This window comes from Aricia agestis, chromosome 2 (assembly GCF_905147365.1).
Source record: "Aricia agestis chromosome 2, ilAriAges1.1, whole genome shotgun sequence".
NCBI classification, from domain to species: Eukaryota; Metazoa; Arthropoda; class Insecta; order Lepidoptera; family Lycaenidae; genus Aricia; species Aricia agestis.
The window spans coordinates 7,843,634-7,862,846 of NC_056407.1; the positions used below are offsets into that span (position 1 = coordinate 7,843,634).

Genomic DNA, 19,213 nt, shown 5'->3' on the forward strand with positions numbered 1-19,213 from the left:
GAAACCCCGACTTATTTTTATATATTAGATTATAATTTATTAACCTTATAAATATTGCAAAAGGCGCAGGAATCCCTTTTGATATTTATGATGAAGATTAGTGTTGGTAAAAATATTATTTATAATACGAATGGATATAGTTTTAATACAGCTACGAGCACTAACATGTATAAAGACCATTTTTCACGAAATGAGCGACCAAATATGTAGGTTTACGTAAAAAACTAATTTAATATACAGAACAGTATAATTTGAGATAACAATGTATGGCTAATATCTTTAAAATTTAAGTTTTAGAGGAAATCATGCTCCGTGTATAAAATGTTTGAAATTGATGTATCTGTGTTAGTGCTTATAGCTTCAAAGTAAAGGTTGATTTTCTATATGGAATGTAAGATTATCATGTATTAACAATTATATAATAAGGATTAATTTCAACATGGCAGCTAAAATATTTTACCAATGTGATACACTGACATGTATATTTATAAAATTTATTATAAATTCTTATGCAAATGCTTGAACACAGTAAAATAATCTGCAGATAAAAGTAAGGCTGCCTTAAATCATTATAAACAAATTTTAGTGTATTCCCCTGCTAGTTTGCTTTTAAATCGAATAAACTTTATAGAAAATTATTTATAAAACGAGTGGAAAATATAATTGATATTATCGTACAAATATTTAAAAGTCTAAAATCTATTTAGATACTTATTTATTTTATTTATTACTTAGAGCTCCGAGTAGCGTTCGTTACTTGCTTATTAGTTTACAAAAAATAATTCTTATGAAGTCAGTATTAGAGGATGTATGATAAATTATAATACTACTTCTGTAGCGTGCGATCTCAATGCCTCGAAAATGAAATAATTTTTTGAGATTTTATTTGTGTAAGTATATTCCTTTAAATCAATTAACCTTTTATAGGGCGTGATATTTTTTTGATAAGCTATCTTACTCGAACTACACATTGATGTGTGAAATGTTATAAACGTTAGCTCTAGTCATAATATATTGAAAGATCACTGTATCTTAGTTATAACTTTTGTGTGTGATTTACCATACATTTGGTTGAATATAAATGTACCGAACTATTATTTTATACAACTAAACAATTATTTGCAATATTTGTAATGATTTTTCACTTTCAATTTTTAATAATTATATTTTTACTATTAATCAAATATGAATGCATTTTATAACATTCCTTGTGTTACTCGATGTCAATAATATATTGTACGTAATGAAACTGTAAACTTGTTGAATCATAGATAATATTATATGTATGTAAAATGCTTGTATGTCTCTATCGTAACGGCGGTTTGTCAGTCAATTGATATAGTAGCTGCATGGTATATCGCTTTCACGTGCACTCGCAGGTTTCTATAAAGATATAAATATATTAAACAGCTTTTGCCATTATCTTGCAGGGTATCGAGTAGTATTCCCCTAGCGATCCGTTCACAGAGTAGCACAGAGCTCTAACATTCAAATACAACAGAAATACCCCAACCGTAGCGTTCGAATATGTAAAAACGTTTAGAAAAATCATTTTATATCTTTGTAAATCCGTAGTGGAATGTAAAAATATATATACCGACCCGCAGCGAGTTCTGTCGAACATTATCTATTTGTGAACTATCTCTTGCTATCTAATGTAAATGTGTTTTCCGGTCACCTGATGTGCGGTGTTAGGATAAATCGCAGACAATAGTTACGTTGTTTAGGTAGTTTGTAGGCACTGAAGTTTATGCCGTTGATATGTTCATGTGTAAATGAATAAAATGGTGCAGCAAAATTATAACTATTTTATTTTGAATTCCCTTTATTTAACCCATTAAGATAAACTTGCGCCATTCTGGTTTAAAATTAAGTACTGTGGTTATAAACCATGTTTTTCTCCAATCGTTTCTTCAGTTCTATTGGAGGACATGTTTATAAAAAAAATTAATAAAATATTAAACATTTACTCCCTGACGAAGACATCTTGCAAAAGTAAAATTAATGAATGGCTGCTAACTCTTAACTACGAAAACACAGAAAAACTGATAACTGTACCGGACTAACACACACCCACACGTAAACACACACACACACACACACACACACTAAAGCACAACCAACCCTCACACCCTACACAATAACTTGTACTATTATCTATTCTGTAACAATAATAATAAGTTCACTACTCCGTGTGACTAGCTAGAAAAAACGAGCGAGATCCTGGTGTCCTGAAATACAGGCTACGCCTAATTTAGGCACCAGTCTCCCACATAAGTTGTGAGAACTTTGTAGAGTGTGTAAAACATCTTGTATTGGACCTGTGGTGAGTTAAATAAACCAATTTTTTATTATTTTATTATTTATTATTATTTTTATCTTGTACTCTGTAGAAGCGAAAGAGATAGCATGTTATGACATACGATTAATTTAGCTATAATCCAGATTGGAGCTGCTGGTGGGCTGGTGGGGATAGGTATAATGGCAGGAGAGTGGAGAAGTATAAATAAAATGAAAATGTTACCAACTAACATAATATTTATTATTCTTCATAATATTTGAACTTTCATTGTCTATTTAATATCTACATATCGTATGCCCCGGTATGTACAAGCTTGAAAGATATACAATTTAGAAAAATAATTCAAGACAAATATACAAAATAACGCCCAACAAGAAATTCCGAAACAACTGGATTATTTATATTAAGTACAATATAAGAAATATTTTATATTAATGTAACATATTGATCTAAAAATAAGTACGTATTGGCTTAGCTGGCATAGTCTAACGTTCATACTTCCCATGGCAACTGATAACGGGTGCAAAAAGTTTAAAAACGGTGCGAGTTATTAGAATCGTCATCACAATCAACAAGTCATTAACACCATCCAGTAACACGTACCGATAAGTACAAGCATTACACATTTAGGTTTGTAACCTAAAGCTTTAAACCTGAAAGCTTCGAACGTATACCTAATTCCAACTTTTACAGTAGGCTGGAAGAAATTAAGTACTATGACCTAGTGATTATTTCAAATCAATCGATCGCGAAATGTTGATTAGTAAGATTATTTCGGTAAAACAAAATTTAGAAGTACTCCTGGAATGTAATTCAAAATTATATTGTGCAAAATCATTGTGCTACTGACAAAATATTTACATAATTCAACTGACATTCTCAACGATGAGAGAATCAAAGTATGAACCGCTTAAATTAAACTTGAATTACTTTACATCAAAATAATAACAAAAAAAAAACTATAAAAAACTTTATATTAACTAAAAATAGGTAATATAAATCACACAAACCAACAACTCCGGCGCAAACTAGAAGTAATTTGATCGACCCCGTCCCTAATCGTTACTGCAATAATAAAATATAAACAAGGCAGATTCACAAAAGACGTAATTGTAAAGTATCCTACAAATTTACAATTATATACAAAAAATTAAAAAATATATCCAAAAAGCTCTATGATAAGAGTTTTGTAATAAATACTGTAAGATTTGTTCGCCTCTCAGCTGGACTCGGGCCCGGCTAATACTGTCCCCTGGACGTTTGCAGTGCGGAGTAAGTCTTATCTTAGTTACACATTGACGTACCATATCTAGAGACATCACAATCCTATGCGCAGTGTGTACACCGAACGCCGTAACAGCGTACAGCCCCTAGAAGAAATTAAAAAGTAGTGTCATCCCTTTCAAATCAATCTAAGAAAAAAGAAATGACACAACGATGTTGCCATTTTTTAATTTCTTCACTTTTTTGCCAGACTATAAAGCTTTAGATTTCGGTGTGGAACGGAATGCGACATCTTTAAATATAGTACATCGATGCAGTTTACGTATTTCTATCGAACAACATCGAGTGCAGAGTAAGCGCAGTGCACCTCACTATTAAGTACGATACTTATTACATTGTACATTATGTAAAGTTAAGTCTAGCGCCCATCTCTATGGCCTAAACGTGACTGCTAACCAGTGTTAGTGACTACTAAACAGTGTATGTAAATAATTCCTAAACGTTTTAAGTCCATTTAATACTCAAGTGTGTGCATGTCCTATTCACAACGTTTCAAACTTGAGCACATTAAGACACGAGAAAAATCACAAATTTTAGTAACTTGTTCGTCTATTGAGGAAGGTTTCTGTATGAAGACTGGAGGAATATTTTAGAAAAATATCCTTTTTAACAAAAATATATTTAGATTTTACCACTGTTTGGGATGTATATGAAGGTGCATATATATTAAAAGAACTGTGGATGTGCCGCTTTATGTCTAATACGATGGAAGGTTCTACGCGAAGTAAATTATACCTAAAATATTTACTTGGAAAGTCATTACGTAAATCGACTTGGTCACTTCGATTCTTTAAGCGCAAAGCACTTTTCAATAGGACAAAACTGTCAAGTTAGCATTATAATTATATGAATATACTTTTAATTTGCCGTAATAATATGTCAAGAATAAACGTTTATAATTCAAGTAGTTTAGTCCAATAAACATTTGAAACCGTATAAGTTGTTAATATCTAAAATATGTTTTTCAGTTTGGATTACGTCGTACACTAATATATTAGGAGTAAAAAATATTTATGTGCTCATTATACTGCTACAGGTGCAATAAATTTTTGATAATATTAGACATTGAAGACTAAATTGGACGACAAGTGAGCAGCTTTCAACCACTTTCCTTTCTAGACTCCTCTGGCCTAGTTCAAGCGTACACTTTAGTGACCAATTATTATAGTGACAATCATCACCGTGTTTTGTCAAAAAATCTTTGGAACTATTTAAGAATTTTTAAATAGTTTTCGTCATCATTTTCATAAGTCGTTACATTAAACAATATGTACACTTCACATGCGAGATTTTTATAAAATCGATATAATAATCATTCGTAACAATCGATAAACATTTAATAATGAAAAAACAATCATCAACGCCTGAAAAAGTAATGAATGGAAGTTCAAACTAAATTTTTTTTCGCGCAACGTGCGGTTCACTGTCAATAATTTTGTTTGGAAAGCCGATTAGATGAACTAAAAGTAATTAAGTAGTATTAACTTGTTCCTTGAGATCAGTCACTTGGCGTTGTTGCATTATTTCTTTGAATAATGACAACGAGTAAGACGAAAATGACTCGCAAACGCATTGCAAAGTTAGTCAAAGACAAAGTCATACGCATGCCGTATAAAGCATATTTCGTTGCCAAAGTTAAGTACACGCATTCAGAATACTCTCGAATGAATTTCACTTCGAGAAGTCAATTAAGTACATAATGTACTTTGAGTATTGTTATATAATGTTGACACATGTTTACGACTTTAATTTTTAATAAATTCGACACCAAAACGCAGTGTCTGAAAAATTAAAACCTGATATAATGGTTAATAGTCTGCCATTTTATAGGACAATAAATTCTTAACCGCTCGTTTTCTCCCTATCATTTCGCAGCATATAGGTATGCTTTAAGAATTAAGTTGCCTTAAACAGGCAATACAATGATTTATAGAAAATTAGGAACGAACTCTTAATAGTTCTTTTACCTTCGAGTATGATAAAGCCCCTACCCCTGTTTATAGTAACAAGCTGTAGCTGTAAAGTCTAAACATTAGTTACGGCTGTCAAGCGTTACGGTAACAAGCTACAGCTTGTCAAAATTAAGACGAGCTCAGCAATGTTTATTACAGTTTGTGTTACAGCTCGCGAGTTACGGTTACAGCTCACTGAAGTAACAGTTACTACTGGCGAGTTACATATAGCTCGTTTACATCGGAGCAGGCGTCAAGAAGGGGTTGGTAGGTTGTCCGGCGAAGGAGTTAGCTCGTGCGGCGGCGGAGAGCGCCGGTGCGCGGGCGACGCGGCCGAGCCACGCGTCGGGGTGCGGCAGCCCCGCGCCCGCCACCGGCTCCTCGGCCAGCGCCCGCAGACCCACTGACAGCTGCTGACACATTGCTGCCACCGCGTCGCTGCACACCTCGCTGCTCGACTGCGGAAGAGAATAAAGTGAGTGGATTGCAAAGGGAAGTTTTACTTATAAAGTGTTGTTAATGCTGGCTTTAACTATCCGGGACACCCGTACGGGCTGGTAATACGGACACATATGAGACGCCAGCACATCGTTTCACAGCGACGCGGAGCGGGTCGTGTGCGGATAACTGTAATGCCAGCCTTAGTTTTGTTAGACAAGTTTTCATTGTTTGTAAAATATGTTAAATTGCTTATTTCTTGTTAACTTTAGGAGAGTTTCAATAACAAAATCAACCTCTCGATAAATGAGGCTACTATTGACGTAATTAAATGTGGCAAGGTGTTTAAAAAATACTGTTTTATTAGTACTTGGGGTCTTTCGATTGAATATCATTAAGTTTCGCTAGATTAAAATAACTATTATACTTACATCGTTAGACGTATCAGTAATGGGATTGATAGGATTGATGGGATTGGTGATGGGGTTAGTTATGGGGTTGGCGGCGGGTATGGTGGGTAGCGGCGGCAGCGCGGGCGCGGCGGGCGCGCTCGACGGCGACTGCAGCCCGAGGCGCTGTCTCTCCAGGTTCGATGGTAATTCGCTAATGCGGAGAGACATCTGACGCTTGAAGGGCGAGCTAAAATAGACAGAGTTTGTATTTAGTATAATAAAATGCATATATTATGTTTAAGTTTCTGAGTAGAATATAATTTTTAAACGGCATGATAAAATTGATACGCACGCTTGATTAATATCGTACTTAATCAAAGTTAAGCAAATATAAATATTATCAACCAATCACATCTACCAAAATGGTAGATAATGTTGCGAAAGTCCAATAATCAAATTGTTACGCAACGCATTCAAAGCCAGTCAAAGTCCCTATCTTTGTCAATTGCTTTAACGTATCAGTCAAAGATTTTGCATTGTATGGTCTATGCATTGTGTTTTTAAATATTTTAGCAAGGGGAATATAATGATTGCCTTTATTTTATCTCTCTATCCATCAATCACGTGTTGAAATATAAACTAACTTGTTATTAAGATGCGCGAACCCGCGGAATGATCCCTGCCGCTCGAGCAGGTGCGGCGCTGCGTGCGGGCGCTCCACGGCGAACGGGTTGTGCGGCGCGCGGGGCGGGGCGCTGGCGGGCGGGGGCGGAGCTGCGGGCGCGGGCGACGGCGCGTCCGCCTCCGATACGCGCCGACTTATTATACCTGCAAATAGATTGTTTATTAGTTGGGAAAATATTCATTATAAGAGTACTCTCTTATAATGAATATTTTCCCAAGTAAAGTAGCGATAAAAGATTTTATTAATATTTTGTTTATAAGGTAAGGTTTTTTAATTAGATACTGCCCGTGTAAGCTAGGTTAGGTTAGTCTGGGGCTCTAACATTACGCAACTGTAACGGCTAACCTAACCTAGCTATAACTTATGTTTGAAACAAGAACGCATATAATATTATAAAGATATAATATTATAAGTGCACGATGAGTTTCTATAAGAGTAATCATGACGAGAATAATTTCGGAAGTTTTGTATAATAATTGTGACGTGAATAAAAATATAAAATGTTTGAGTAACCATTATAATATTACCTGACTTGCGGAAGGAGCCCTGTCTAGTGAAGGCGTGGCTGGCGGCGTCGATGCTCATGGAGACGGCGCACTCCTTGTCGCGGCGCTGCTTGCGCTCGAGGCAGGCGGCGAACGCGCACCCCACCGCGTGCGACAGTCGCTCCCCGCTGTCGCGGCCCGCAAGAAACCCGTGACACATCCAACGACGCGTCGTGCCGTCGCGGCATATGTAACTGCAAATTAATATACAATGTTAGCTTGAGATTTGATTGTAGTCGATTAGGGTAAGTCGAAATATAAGAAAGACTTCGAGACTATAATGGGCATTGTCCAAAAAAAATCACATGTACTTTTTATATTTTTTTTCGTTAAAATAGGGTATTTTAAGAATATAAATTAAATAATTTTGAAATTCATTGGCTAGTTTTTTCTCAATAAATTTTTAAAGTTTCGCTCTGACGTCATCATCAGCGGCCAATTGACCTCTGAGAATGTTTTAAATTTCCTTTCAATCTTATTTATAATGGCTGGTTCGTCAAATGCAAGTTCTCATTATGTGAAAGCTGATACGAGAAGCTTACCAAAAGTTCGAAACGTAATGTTGGTCGAATTTATTGCTAATTTAACGCCATTGAAGGTCAAACAAAGGTTAAACATATTTGTTCAAAAATCTAAGTAACTAATGGGTATTTTTTTCGTTTATATACAGAAAAACGATCACTGACCTTATTCCTCGAAATGTTTTTGTAATGAGCAAAATTAAAAAAAAATGGACAATCCCCATTGATGACCTAACGTTAAGCGTTATGACAATTGACATGTGTATGTAGCTCATATACTTAATAGATGTAAATTTTAATTTTGTTATCATTTAAACCACTTATAAGTACATATTATAAATGTAGAAATACCACAAAACTATGCATTAAATCCTAGATATTAAATTCCTAAAACAACAATAATTGATGAACGTATCAATCGTAATCTAAATCATTATTCAGGAGGCAAAATTATAACAACAAATTCATTTCATAACAAATTAATTAGATATTTTTTAGTTTGTTCAGTGTTCTACCTAAGATATCCTAGTTAATGGTCCTGTCAGATCTGCGAAAGTACACTGTAAAGTGCGTTTGATAAACTATTGCCTCGGAGATTGTAAGCTTTATCATAGAATATATATTAGTAGTACCAACAGAAATCTCACTGGCGAAACCCGTTTAAAGAAATAACGACTCATGCTACGATACTATAAAGTTCAAATTCCGACCGCACAGTGCTAGGTGCCCACAATTACATTCACCTACATGTCCGCTCTCTGTCTATCGCATAACTCGTACCTTTTCTGACGAAATCAAGGTTTTCGCCTTTTAGAAAACAAAATAATCTTTTTTAATTACTATCGGTACGAATAGCAAACCTTTTTGTAGTAATAAAAAATTTTAGGAATCCAAGCTATATTTTATAGTAGTTGTATATATTCGATTATAGTGCAGGAAACTTTTACAATTTAAACATAGTAACTTGTGTTTATTTCTGTGTAGTTTGTGCGTTTCTTTGTATGAAATTGGTTTATTTGCTATGTTTGTATAGTTTTTATCTACTTTTTGTATTTAAATACCTTATTCAAATACATATTTCATATGCCTTTTTTAGTTGTTTATTTTTATAAGATTTATAACGATTTTGTCACAACGGTTAAATCAGTATCATGAATAAAATTCCTCTATGATCAGTAAACAGTAGATACGCGACGAAAAATCTTGCGCGTGCGTCACCGCTCGCTTGTGAGTCCCTATTGATTGGCCACCCCCGGGTGGTACTTACAGTTCGATGCCTATTCTCGCGAGTGGGACAGGCCTGGCTTTATGTCGGTGGCATAAAGCGCTATCGGAGGTAAAACGCGAACGCAGCGTGCAGGGGTCACGAACTCTGTGCGTTCTCGTATTGCACTACGCGGTGACATCATCAGCTGAGCTGGCCGTAATTAAACACCGCGCTGTCACGCGCCAGCGACGACCAACATAGCTCACGAAAGGATAGACGGGGTAATGATATATGCAATAATAATATCATTGTTTGTTTATCATATTTTAGTTGCACTATTTTTAGGGTTATTACTTATTACAGTTCAGTCTCTATTGGTAACAGTAGAGTCCTGCATCTGTCTTTCTACAGGCTACATGTCGTGAAACGCGATTCCAGGACAGATGATAAAGAAGTTTGGACATATGCAAAAATCTAATAAAATCCAGATGACGCTCTCATATACAAGTATAAAAGTGTTATGTATTTATTTCTTCCGGAATATTTCGTGTGCGCGTGAAAAACTCACGATAAGTCGGGTTTTCTAGAAAATCAAGATTATCTCAGATTTATAGCTATACTATTTTCAGCTGACTACTACTACTTTCAATGAAGACAAATAATACGAAGCTGCAACACAGATTTTTATCATTACTAGACATCGCCCAATGTTAAAATTTAATAGTGTGCACATTGTAGTGTGTGCAGGCGCGGTCCGAAGGGGCGGGTCACAGGGGACATGACCCCCCCCCCCCAAAATCTAAGGTTAAATTGTAAAATCTCAAAATATTGCTAAATAATAAAAGGCTAGGCTAGCTAACCACCACTTTGTCCGACCTTAGACAGCTGCTGTGAACCCAGAACCGTCCGAGGACGCAGATAAAAAAAATAGTGTAGTGACTACTGAGTGACCCCCCCCCCCAAAATTTCAGGCTGCGACCGCGCCTGAGTGTGTGTAATGTTTTATTTGTTAAAAAAATTATGATAAAAGCATAATTTCAAAATAATATTAGTTCGATGAACTCCTTCACCATAAAAACTATAACTGTGAAAAATTTCATTCACCTACGTTTCCGCATTTTTCGTCAAAAGGGATCTAAAGGTTTTCGCTCGCGTAAATAAAATAATTAATAATAATAATACCCACCTACTATAAAACTATGTTACAGATTTATAATGTCTAACATTTTGCAACTAGACGAAAATGCGAAATAGCTGATCATATATTATAGTTCAATTATGAATTATTTGCGTGTGTTCCAAGTATAGGTTGTGCTTACTAATCATGTACCGACTTAAACAGTCACATCATCGCTATTTTATTAAACGCCCGATTGCGTAATCAGACGGGAAAACGTTTTATAATTTAAAATCAATAAACATCTAAATAAAACACCTGAATGTATTTTTATTCTGAGGATACACGAGCAAAGGCTGTTAAGAAACAATGAATTTCCGTAGACATTCACATAAACGCATTAAACAACGAGGTCCGCATAACCCAAATCCTGGTTGGCTCCCTCTCTTCATCTCATTCCAAACATGCAAAGCAATTCACGGAGATTTAGAACTAAATTATCTTCCCAAGACATAAGACACGTTTATACGTGGGAGAGCCATGCTTCGGCACGAATGGGCCGGCTCGACCGGAGAAATACCACGCTCTCACAGAAAACCGGCGTGAAACAGCGCTTGCGCTGTGTTTCGCCGAGTGAGTGAGTTTACCGGAGGCCCAATCCCCTACCCTATTCCCTTCCCTACCCTCCCCTATTCCCTTCCCTACCCTCCCCTATTTCCTTCCCTTCCCATCCCTACCCTCCCCTATTACCCTATTCCCTCTTAAAAGGCCGGCAACGCACCTGCAGCTCTTCTGATGCTGCGAGTGTCCATGGGCGACGGAAGTTGCTTTCCATCAGGTGACCCGTTTGCTCGTTTGCCCCCTTATTTCATAAAAATTAAAAATAAAATAAAAGACACACCGTGAGACAAGATATTTATTTAACTCGAATTGCGATTTCCTACTCTCTATTAAATGCACTATATCTTGTGCGCGCTCTACAAACGAATGAGTATTGAAGTTATTGAATCTAATCATCAAATCGAAAAGTTGACCTGGCCTTAATTTGAAAGGATCTATGCGATACATTACAAGGACAAAGTACCTGAACCCGCGCTCGTGGTTTCTGTCTGGCGCACAGAAGGACACCTTCTCTATGGTCTGGTCCACGATGAGGCCCTTCGTCTCCTCTTCCACCACCCGCAGGCCGTCTCCGCTCACGTGTAACACCGCACGGATAGGACGACGACGGGAGTTCTGAAAGAGATAAACAAAAATTATATCGACTGTTGCTAAGTATAGTATAGACCAGTGTTTTTCCCAACCTGTGCTCCGCGGGGCCCGCGGTATCCTCTATGAACCAAATATAAATGCAAATTTCTCGTAATCGCTATTCACTACGCTTACTTAGCAGGGCGAATCTGATTTTTTTTGCTGTTAATTTTATTAAGGGGGTCCGTGAAAATTCTGCTTGATTATCTAGGGGTCCGTGGCTAAAAAAGGTTGGGAAAAACTGGCATAGACTATAGAAGGTACACTTTAAAAGCATTTTTTGTTATTATATATTTTACTATTGGAAAAAAAATATATAAATCTGCGTATTTTTTTTCTCTTTGGCTATTTTTCAAAACATAAAACAAGTTGCAAGGCAACTACGTAACATACAGTCTGTCAAAAAAGTCATGAAATTAAAAAGTGGCAACATCGTAGTGTCATCCCTTTTTTCTTAGATTGATTTGAAAGGGGTGACACTACGATGTTGCCACTTTTTAATTTCATGACTATTTTGACAGACTGTACATAAAGTACGGCACACTAGATGTTGCCTGCAACTTTGTTGCAAAAATAATTGTTTATCACGCCGCGCGCGGAAACGTACAGTTTCCCGGGCTTAAAACTATATTATTTAGAGCGTACTTTTCCAAGAATCAAAGTTTCTAAAAATAACTACAACTAAAGGTAGGTATTGAACCTAGAATATCGACACATTAAGACATATTGCTAAGTTACTGCCGCGCTCAGAGACGAATATTAATTACTTAATTGTAATTAAATGTAGATTTTGACATATTAAGCACCGTACATTATCTGTCAAACTCTTCATTAAATTGAAGTTTAATCATCATTAAATGTCTCTGTGTGCGGCAGTAAGTTATGTTAACTAAGTTAACTCCTCATTATACAGATGGCAGTGTATGTTAAACAACCAGATAGCATCCGTAGTGTTCTTCAGATATAGGTATAAAATGCTGTTGGACGATATAACGACACACGAGTATGCTCTTAAAACTTTGTATGAGAGACTTGAAATCTTTGCTCGGAATTTTTGTGACATCGCTAGAGTATCTTTAGAGTTTAGGGGGATCGGGGCATTTTTAGTGCTTCTACCACGCTTAGGATTCCTACGAAAATGTTTCTTTCTACGGAAGAATAGACGAACGAAAAAAATGACATATTGACAATGGTCATCTTCATTGCCCGTAAAATCTTTTTTTTATGAAATAAGGGAGCAAACGAGCAAACGGGTCACCTGATGGCAAGCAACTACCGTCGCCCATGGACACTCGCAACATCAGAAGAGTTGCAGGTACGTTGCCGGCCTTTTTTGAAGGAATATGAGTAAAAGAGTAGGGGAGGGTAATTGTAAGGAAGGGCATAAGGAAAAGTTTGGAAGGGAATAGGTTAGGCCTTAGGGAATTGGGCCTCCGGTAAACTCACTCACTCGGCGAAACACAGCGCAAACGCTGGTTCACGCCGGTTTTCTGTGAGCCCGTGATATTACTCCGGTTGAGCCGGCCCATTCGTGCCGAAGCGAATTTTACCACGTAACCGAAGCATGGCTCTACCACGTAAATCGGTCATAATTTTTCAATCGTATTTCTACACTGGCCATGCTGACTGCTAGCATGTGATATTTAGCACACATCATAAGTCATAACTCAAATCAAACTAAGCGCAAATGCACTATAGACTATAGTCAATAGCCATATAATTCATGAAGCTATAATTGTGCTCATAGTAGACAGTATAAAGCCATACTAGTCACAGACGGAATCCTTATAAGTTATAAGATACATTCTATATTGCAGAGCGTAGAGCTGCGTGAGACGGAGGATTAACTAAATAAAGTTACAGCTAATTGACACTCACATGTTTGTCCTATTTCAAATCGGTCAAGAAAGTGTTAGGTCATACGTATGTTGTATTGGCTCTTCCACTTGCAATATATCTCTTATGATTTATTTAATCGATTATTTTGTATATGAAAAATGTATTGTATTTGTGTGTTGTGGAAAAAACTATCTAGTTATCTACCTGTTCTATTCTATAGTCTTAAATCAATTGGCAAACTATTATACTTATTTTTATTTGTACTAGAGATCGCCCAATGGTCGAAATTCGACCTTAGTTTCAACGACATTAGGACTACTACCTATAATATTTTGTAAAAAATATTGACTTTATCATATATTTTTTCAACTCTTGTCCCTGGGACTCAGCTGATCTCAGACTGGCCGTGTAAGCATTGTCTAATAGTATTTAAGATTCAATAAAAAAATTATAATCCATTTTCAATTTGTCACCTTGTTGTCAACAGACTTCAACCATAAGTAAAAGAGAATATTCCGTATGTATAGGCTTGTCACTCAAAAATCTGTCATTTTCCCTAGTGTGTGTGCTGTAGTGTGTGGGATGTTTTATTTGTTAAAAAAATGTATGATAAAAGCATAATTTCAAAATAATATTAGCTCGATGCACTCCTTCACCATATGAACTATAACTGTGCAAAATTTCATTCACCTACGTTTCCCCATTTTTCGTCAAAAGGGATACAAAGTTTTTGGCTCACGTATTAATATATAGATTTTTGTGCATTGCATAATTATATTATAAAGGACAAGTAAAGTTAACTTTGAGATTGACTGATTTCATAAATATTTTATCTATACTAATATTATAAAGCGGAAGAGTTTGTTAGTTTGTTTGTTTGTTTGAATGCGCTAATCTCAGGAACTACTGGTCGGATTTGAAAATTTATTTCAGTGTTAGACAGTCCAGTTATCAAGGAAGGCTATAGGCTATATTTTATTACGCTAAGACTAAAAGGAGCGAAGAAATAGAGGAAAATGTGGAAAAAATTTATTTGAAAGGGCTTACTTGAAAGCGCTAATCTCAGGAACTACTGGTCCGAATTAAAAAATTCTTTCAATGTTTGATAGCTCAGTTATTGAGAAAGGCTATAAGTTATATTTTATCACGCTAAGACTAATATGAGCGGAGAAATAGAGGAAAATGTGAAAAAAAAACGGGGGAAATTATTTGCAAGGGCTTATCTCACGAACTACTGGAGCATTTTTTCTGTTATTTGGGTGAGATAAGAAGTACACCACGTGCAGGATCATAGGCTTTTTTGTGTACTAATTTGTGTCTGAAATATCTAACTTACGCGGGCGAAGCCGCGCGGAACGTCTAGTAAATCATAAAATATGACTTGTAGTAATTTTTCCTGTTAAACCTTATTCAAAGACAAAAGCATGTTAAATATTTAAGTATGGATTCATGGAAAACTTAAACACGTAAAAAATTTTCTGAGACTTAGCAGAAATGAATGTACTTGGAAAATATTGCGAGTCACGACTAAAAACATTTTCCTCATTCCTCTCGTGTGCCGTCCATGCACATAACACATTGCACAGATTATGAAAATTCAATAGTCTATAAGCTTATGACTCTTAAAGCTACTTAGAAGAAAAATATCCAAAGCTGTCTATAATATTGTATAATGTACTAGACATATCCATAATATTATCTAACAGAAAAACACGTACACAAGTAGTTTGTCTTGGCAGACGCATGAAATAGTAGTATAGTAGGAGTGAATGATCACTTTATAATCCCAGACGTATAATATGTGGAAGACTGCCAAACCGTTTTTTCGTCGTATAAACGTTACACATTTTATGAGTTCACAAAGCGTGTCACTTCTAAAATATCTTCAATCTTAAAATATCAATTTTTAGGGTTCCGTACCTCAAAAGGAAAAAACGGAACCCTTATAGGATCACTTTGTTGTCCGTCTGTCCGTCCGTCCGTCTGTCAAGACCCTTTTTCTCAGGAACGCGTGGAGGTATGAAGCTGAAATTTATATCAATTACTCAGGTCTACTGTCCCTTGAAGCTGTGAAAAAATCAAACTTCTAAGCCAACGCAATCAAAAGATACAGCCGTTTATGCCGCAAATTTTCGACACTTGCAAGGGAATCAAAACCTACAGGGTGCTTCCCGTGAACTCAGAATCTTGAAATTTGGTACGAAGCAACGTCTTATAGCATAGATAAAGGAAAAATTACGAAAACCATAAATTTTTAGTTACATCACATAATATATATTTTTTTAATAGTTTTAAACTTACTACCCATTTCCTCATAAACGCGTAGAGGTATTAAATTGAAATTCATACCAAATACTCAGGTCTATAATACCTTTAAGCTGTAACAAAATCAAACTTCTATGTCAACGCAATCAAAAGAAACAGCAATTTAAGCTGCATATTTTGAAACTCGCAAGTACTCGCAAGGGAATCAAAACCTAAAGGGTACTTCCAGTCGACCTAGAATCTTGAAATTTGGCATGAAGCAACGTTTTATAGCACACATAAAGGAAAAATTCCGAAAACCTTAAATTTTTAGTTACATTACAAAATATATATTGTTTAATAAATATAAACTTATTACTTTTTTCCTCATGAACGCGTAGAGCTATCAAGTTGAAATTCATATCAAATACTTAGATCTTTGTACGGAACCCTCGGTGCGCGAGTCCGACTCGCACTTGGCCGGTTTTTTGGTAAAAAAATTGCAGTTTTCTGTATAGAGTTTGTAATACTAGTGACGACGAGTAGTGAAGACGGTACGTATATTTTGAATTAAAAATATAGATTTTAAGAAGTAAAATTACTGAATCCATAAACATATTTTTTTTTATCCCAAAAAACCTATACCTTGGCCGTAGCCGTAGCCCGGGCCGTGGCCTCTAATCTAAATTAAGGCCTTTGCATCCGTAATCCGTTGTGGATGATTTATACAATATTTTCAGAGCGAAGTAAGCATTCTTCGAATACTGTGGTGCCTGGAAAATGAAATTAAATGTCTGTATATTCTTACGCTTAGGCGGCTTAGGCAACCATTCGGACATTATACGGCATCCTCGCAACATAGTCCCCCTAATCTAAACCTATGTTAAAACTCGTAAATAGTAATTTGGCTTCGTATTTAGGTACTGACACCAGCTAAGCCTAATGCCGACACTGTGTAGTTTCAGTAAACGCGGATAAGTCACACCTCGCTACACACAGATAAGGTTGAGCGGCTACAAAATTGGTGGAACTGTGCTTTTTGTTGCTTCTTCATTATACAGAAGCTCGGCCTATCGTCGAGTGACATATTGATATCAAGGGTCCAATCATTGCTGCTTACGTCAATCGGCAGAAGTAATTTACGGACGTGACTTTTGTATAAATTACGAGCTGACTCGGCAGACGTCATTTTGCCATACGTTAGTATCTTATATCTTTAAACGAGCAATTCTTGTATATATAATATATATTTATAATTGGAATTTCGGAATCGGCTTCAACGATTTTCATGAAATTTAGTATATAGGGGGTTTCGGGGGCGATAAATCGTTCTAGCTAGGAATCATTTTTAGAAAATGTCTTTTTATTCGTGTTTTATCGATAATCGATAAACTGAAAAATATGACTCTTCCTGACACATCTATTGGCGAATAATAATACTATTTTGTGAGCAACTAATTGCTTTAACGACACAACAACAGCTAAAGCTATTCCAGCAGATGGCGTTGTTAAGTAACATGAAGTCAATGAGTGTTTGCTATACCGAGCAAAGCTCGGTGATCCAAAAAGGTACTACTTTTATATTATACAAGTACAAGCAAGTACAGACATATTGTTAATCTTCCTTTTGAATAACTCTAGTCTCTATTAGAATAATCGGGACAAGTGCGAGTCGGACTCGCGCACGAAGGGTTCCGTACCGTTACTTATAGAGGAAAAATAGGCCAAAAATTGTGTTTTTGTATGGGAGCCCCCCTTAATTTTTTTATTTTATTTAAATATTATTATTAATTATTATTAAAGTAGACATATAACTAAGGCCTACATAAAAATTTCAAGTGCCTAGCTATTGCCATTACTGATTACGAGCAAAAAGGCCAAAAAAAATAACGTTTGTTGTATGGGAGCTCCCCTTAAACATTATTTTAATTTGTTTTTAGTATTTGCTGTTATAGCGGCAACAGAAATACACAATCTGTGAAATAGAAGTCTAGCTATATCGGTTATTGAGTTACAGCCTGGAGACAGACGGACAGACAGACATCGAAGTCTTAGTAATAGGGTCCCGTTTTTGCCCTTTGGGAACGGAACCCTAAAAACCACATTACTGGATTATGTACCTAGTGATTATGAATTACAGACACGATTAAAATAGTAGTAGAAATAATATAATGAATCTGTCTCATCGTTATTATTTCATTACAGTCAACTCGTGTATATTATCTGGAAACACGAGTTTTTCCGGTTCAATATGCTCACATCATGCATTGTTTCGGCGACTTCAAATTACACTGACGACAATAACTTGGCAGCCATATTTTTTTTGAAACACGCTCAATAAAAAGTGGGTTATTTTTAGGATGGCCCGAGTTGAAACAGGAAACTTGAAACTAAAGATTGAAGGAAAACCCCTTCGTTGGATTCGACCTTTATTTTATAAAATCGTTTTTCCATTATAGGTTATTGACCCTAATGACGTCGTTATTTCAAGGTTTGACTTATCGATTTGACGAAATTAAAATATTTAAAGAAAAGCCAAAAGTGGCTCTACCGAGCTCTACCATAACCACCATAGTATAACTCCTACACCGATTTACATACGTCATGTCGGTTGCCGGTTTCACTGAAATGCAGAAATCATTTTTTCTGTGCCCAGTAGCCCTAGCACGGCCACCAGTAGAAATGCGAAAGTATGGACAAAATGTGGAGATAAACTTAAGGTAGCGTTTCGATCTTTTTTCGTTCCCAAAAATTCAATTAAAATGCCACTTTATGACAGACTATAGTCCTAAAAATTCAAATAATATCCTACTCTATGACATATTATGCTATAGTCTGTCATAAAGTGGCATTTTAATTGAATTTTTTTCGATCGCGATTGGTGCGCGGTAAAGATCGGAACGGCACCTTTAGTTTATGTCCACAGTTTGTCTATACTTTCGCATTTCTACTGGCGGCCGTGCAAGGGCTACAGGTGCCTTTACTATGATGGACATCACAAGATATTAAGTGCAGTATCGACTTTTTACTTGCTATCAGAAGCACTTTCTTTGTCCTCCATTAGACTTCAAAGATTTTTACAACAATCGAATTAAAGACTTCTAGATTGAGAGCTAGACTCCAACTTCAACCACGGCGTTGTGCAGAAGCCACCCAGTGACACCGCCGCGCCCTGCCTAAAATCGGTTAGGAGGCCATTCCACATAACTCAAAATACTTTTATAAGGCTGCACGTGAAATTTCACTTACTATCGAGTTCTTGAACCTAACTGTAAACATAAATCTTGCTGTCCGCAACCTACATTACTCAGGAATTTTGGCATCTCGTGACAATCTGATTAAGCAATAAGGCTTGATGCATTTGCTCGCATGATATTACGTACAAAGCTATAAATTTTATTCATAGTATTTATTAGTAAATACTATGAAAAAAACT

The 19,213-nt window shown here is 36.1% G+C and overlaps 1 protein-coding gene across 3 annotated transcripts in view; it reads right to left on the reverse strand.

Annotated features, from left to right (window-relative positions):
- Positions 1–3,804: 3,804 nt before the first annotated feature.
- Positions 3,805–19,213, reverse strand: part of LOC121739913 (protein numb) — a 64,625-nt gene continuing 49,216 nt past the window's right edge. For all 3 annotated transcript variants that reach the window (XM_042132522.1, XM_042132521.1, XM_042132520.1), the window contains exons 4-8: positions 11,528–11,679; positions 7,581–7,792; positions 7,013–7,196; positions 6,408–6,615; positions 3,805–5,996 (exon numbers count right to left, since the gene is read on the reverse strand). In XM_042132522.1, the coding sequence (XP_041988456.1) occupies positions 5,775–5,996; positions 6,408–6,615; positions 7,013–7,196; positions 7,581–7,792; positions 11,528–11,679 (978 nt within the window). In that variant the 3' untranslated portion in view covers positions 3,805–5,774. The remainder of the gene's footprint in view (positions 5,997–6,407; positions 6,616–7,012; positions 7,197–7,580; positions 7,793–11,527; positions 11,680–19,213) is intronic.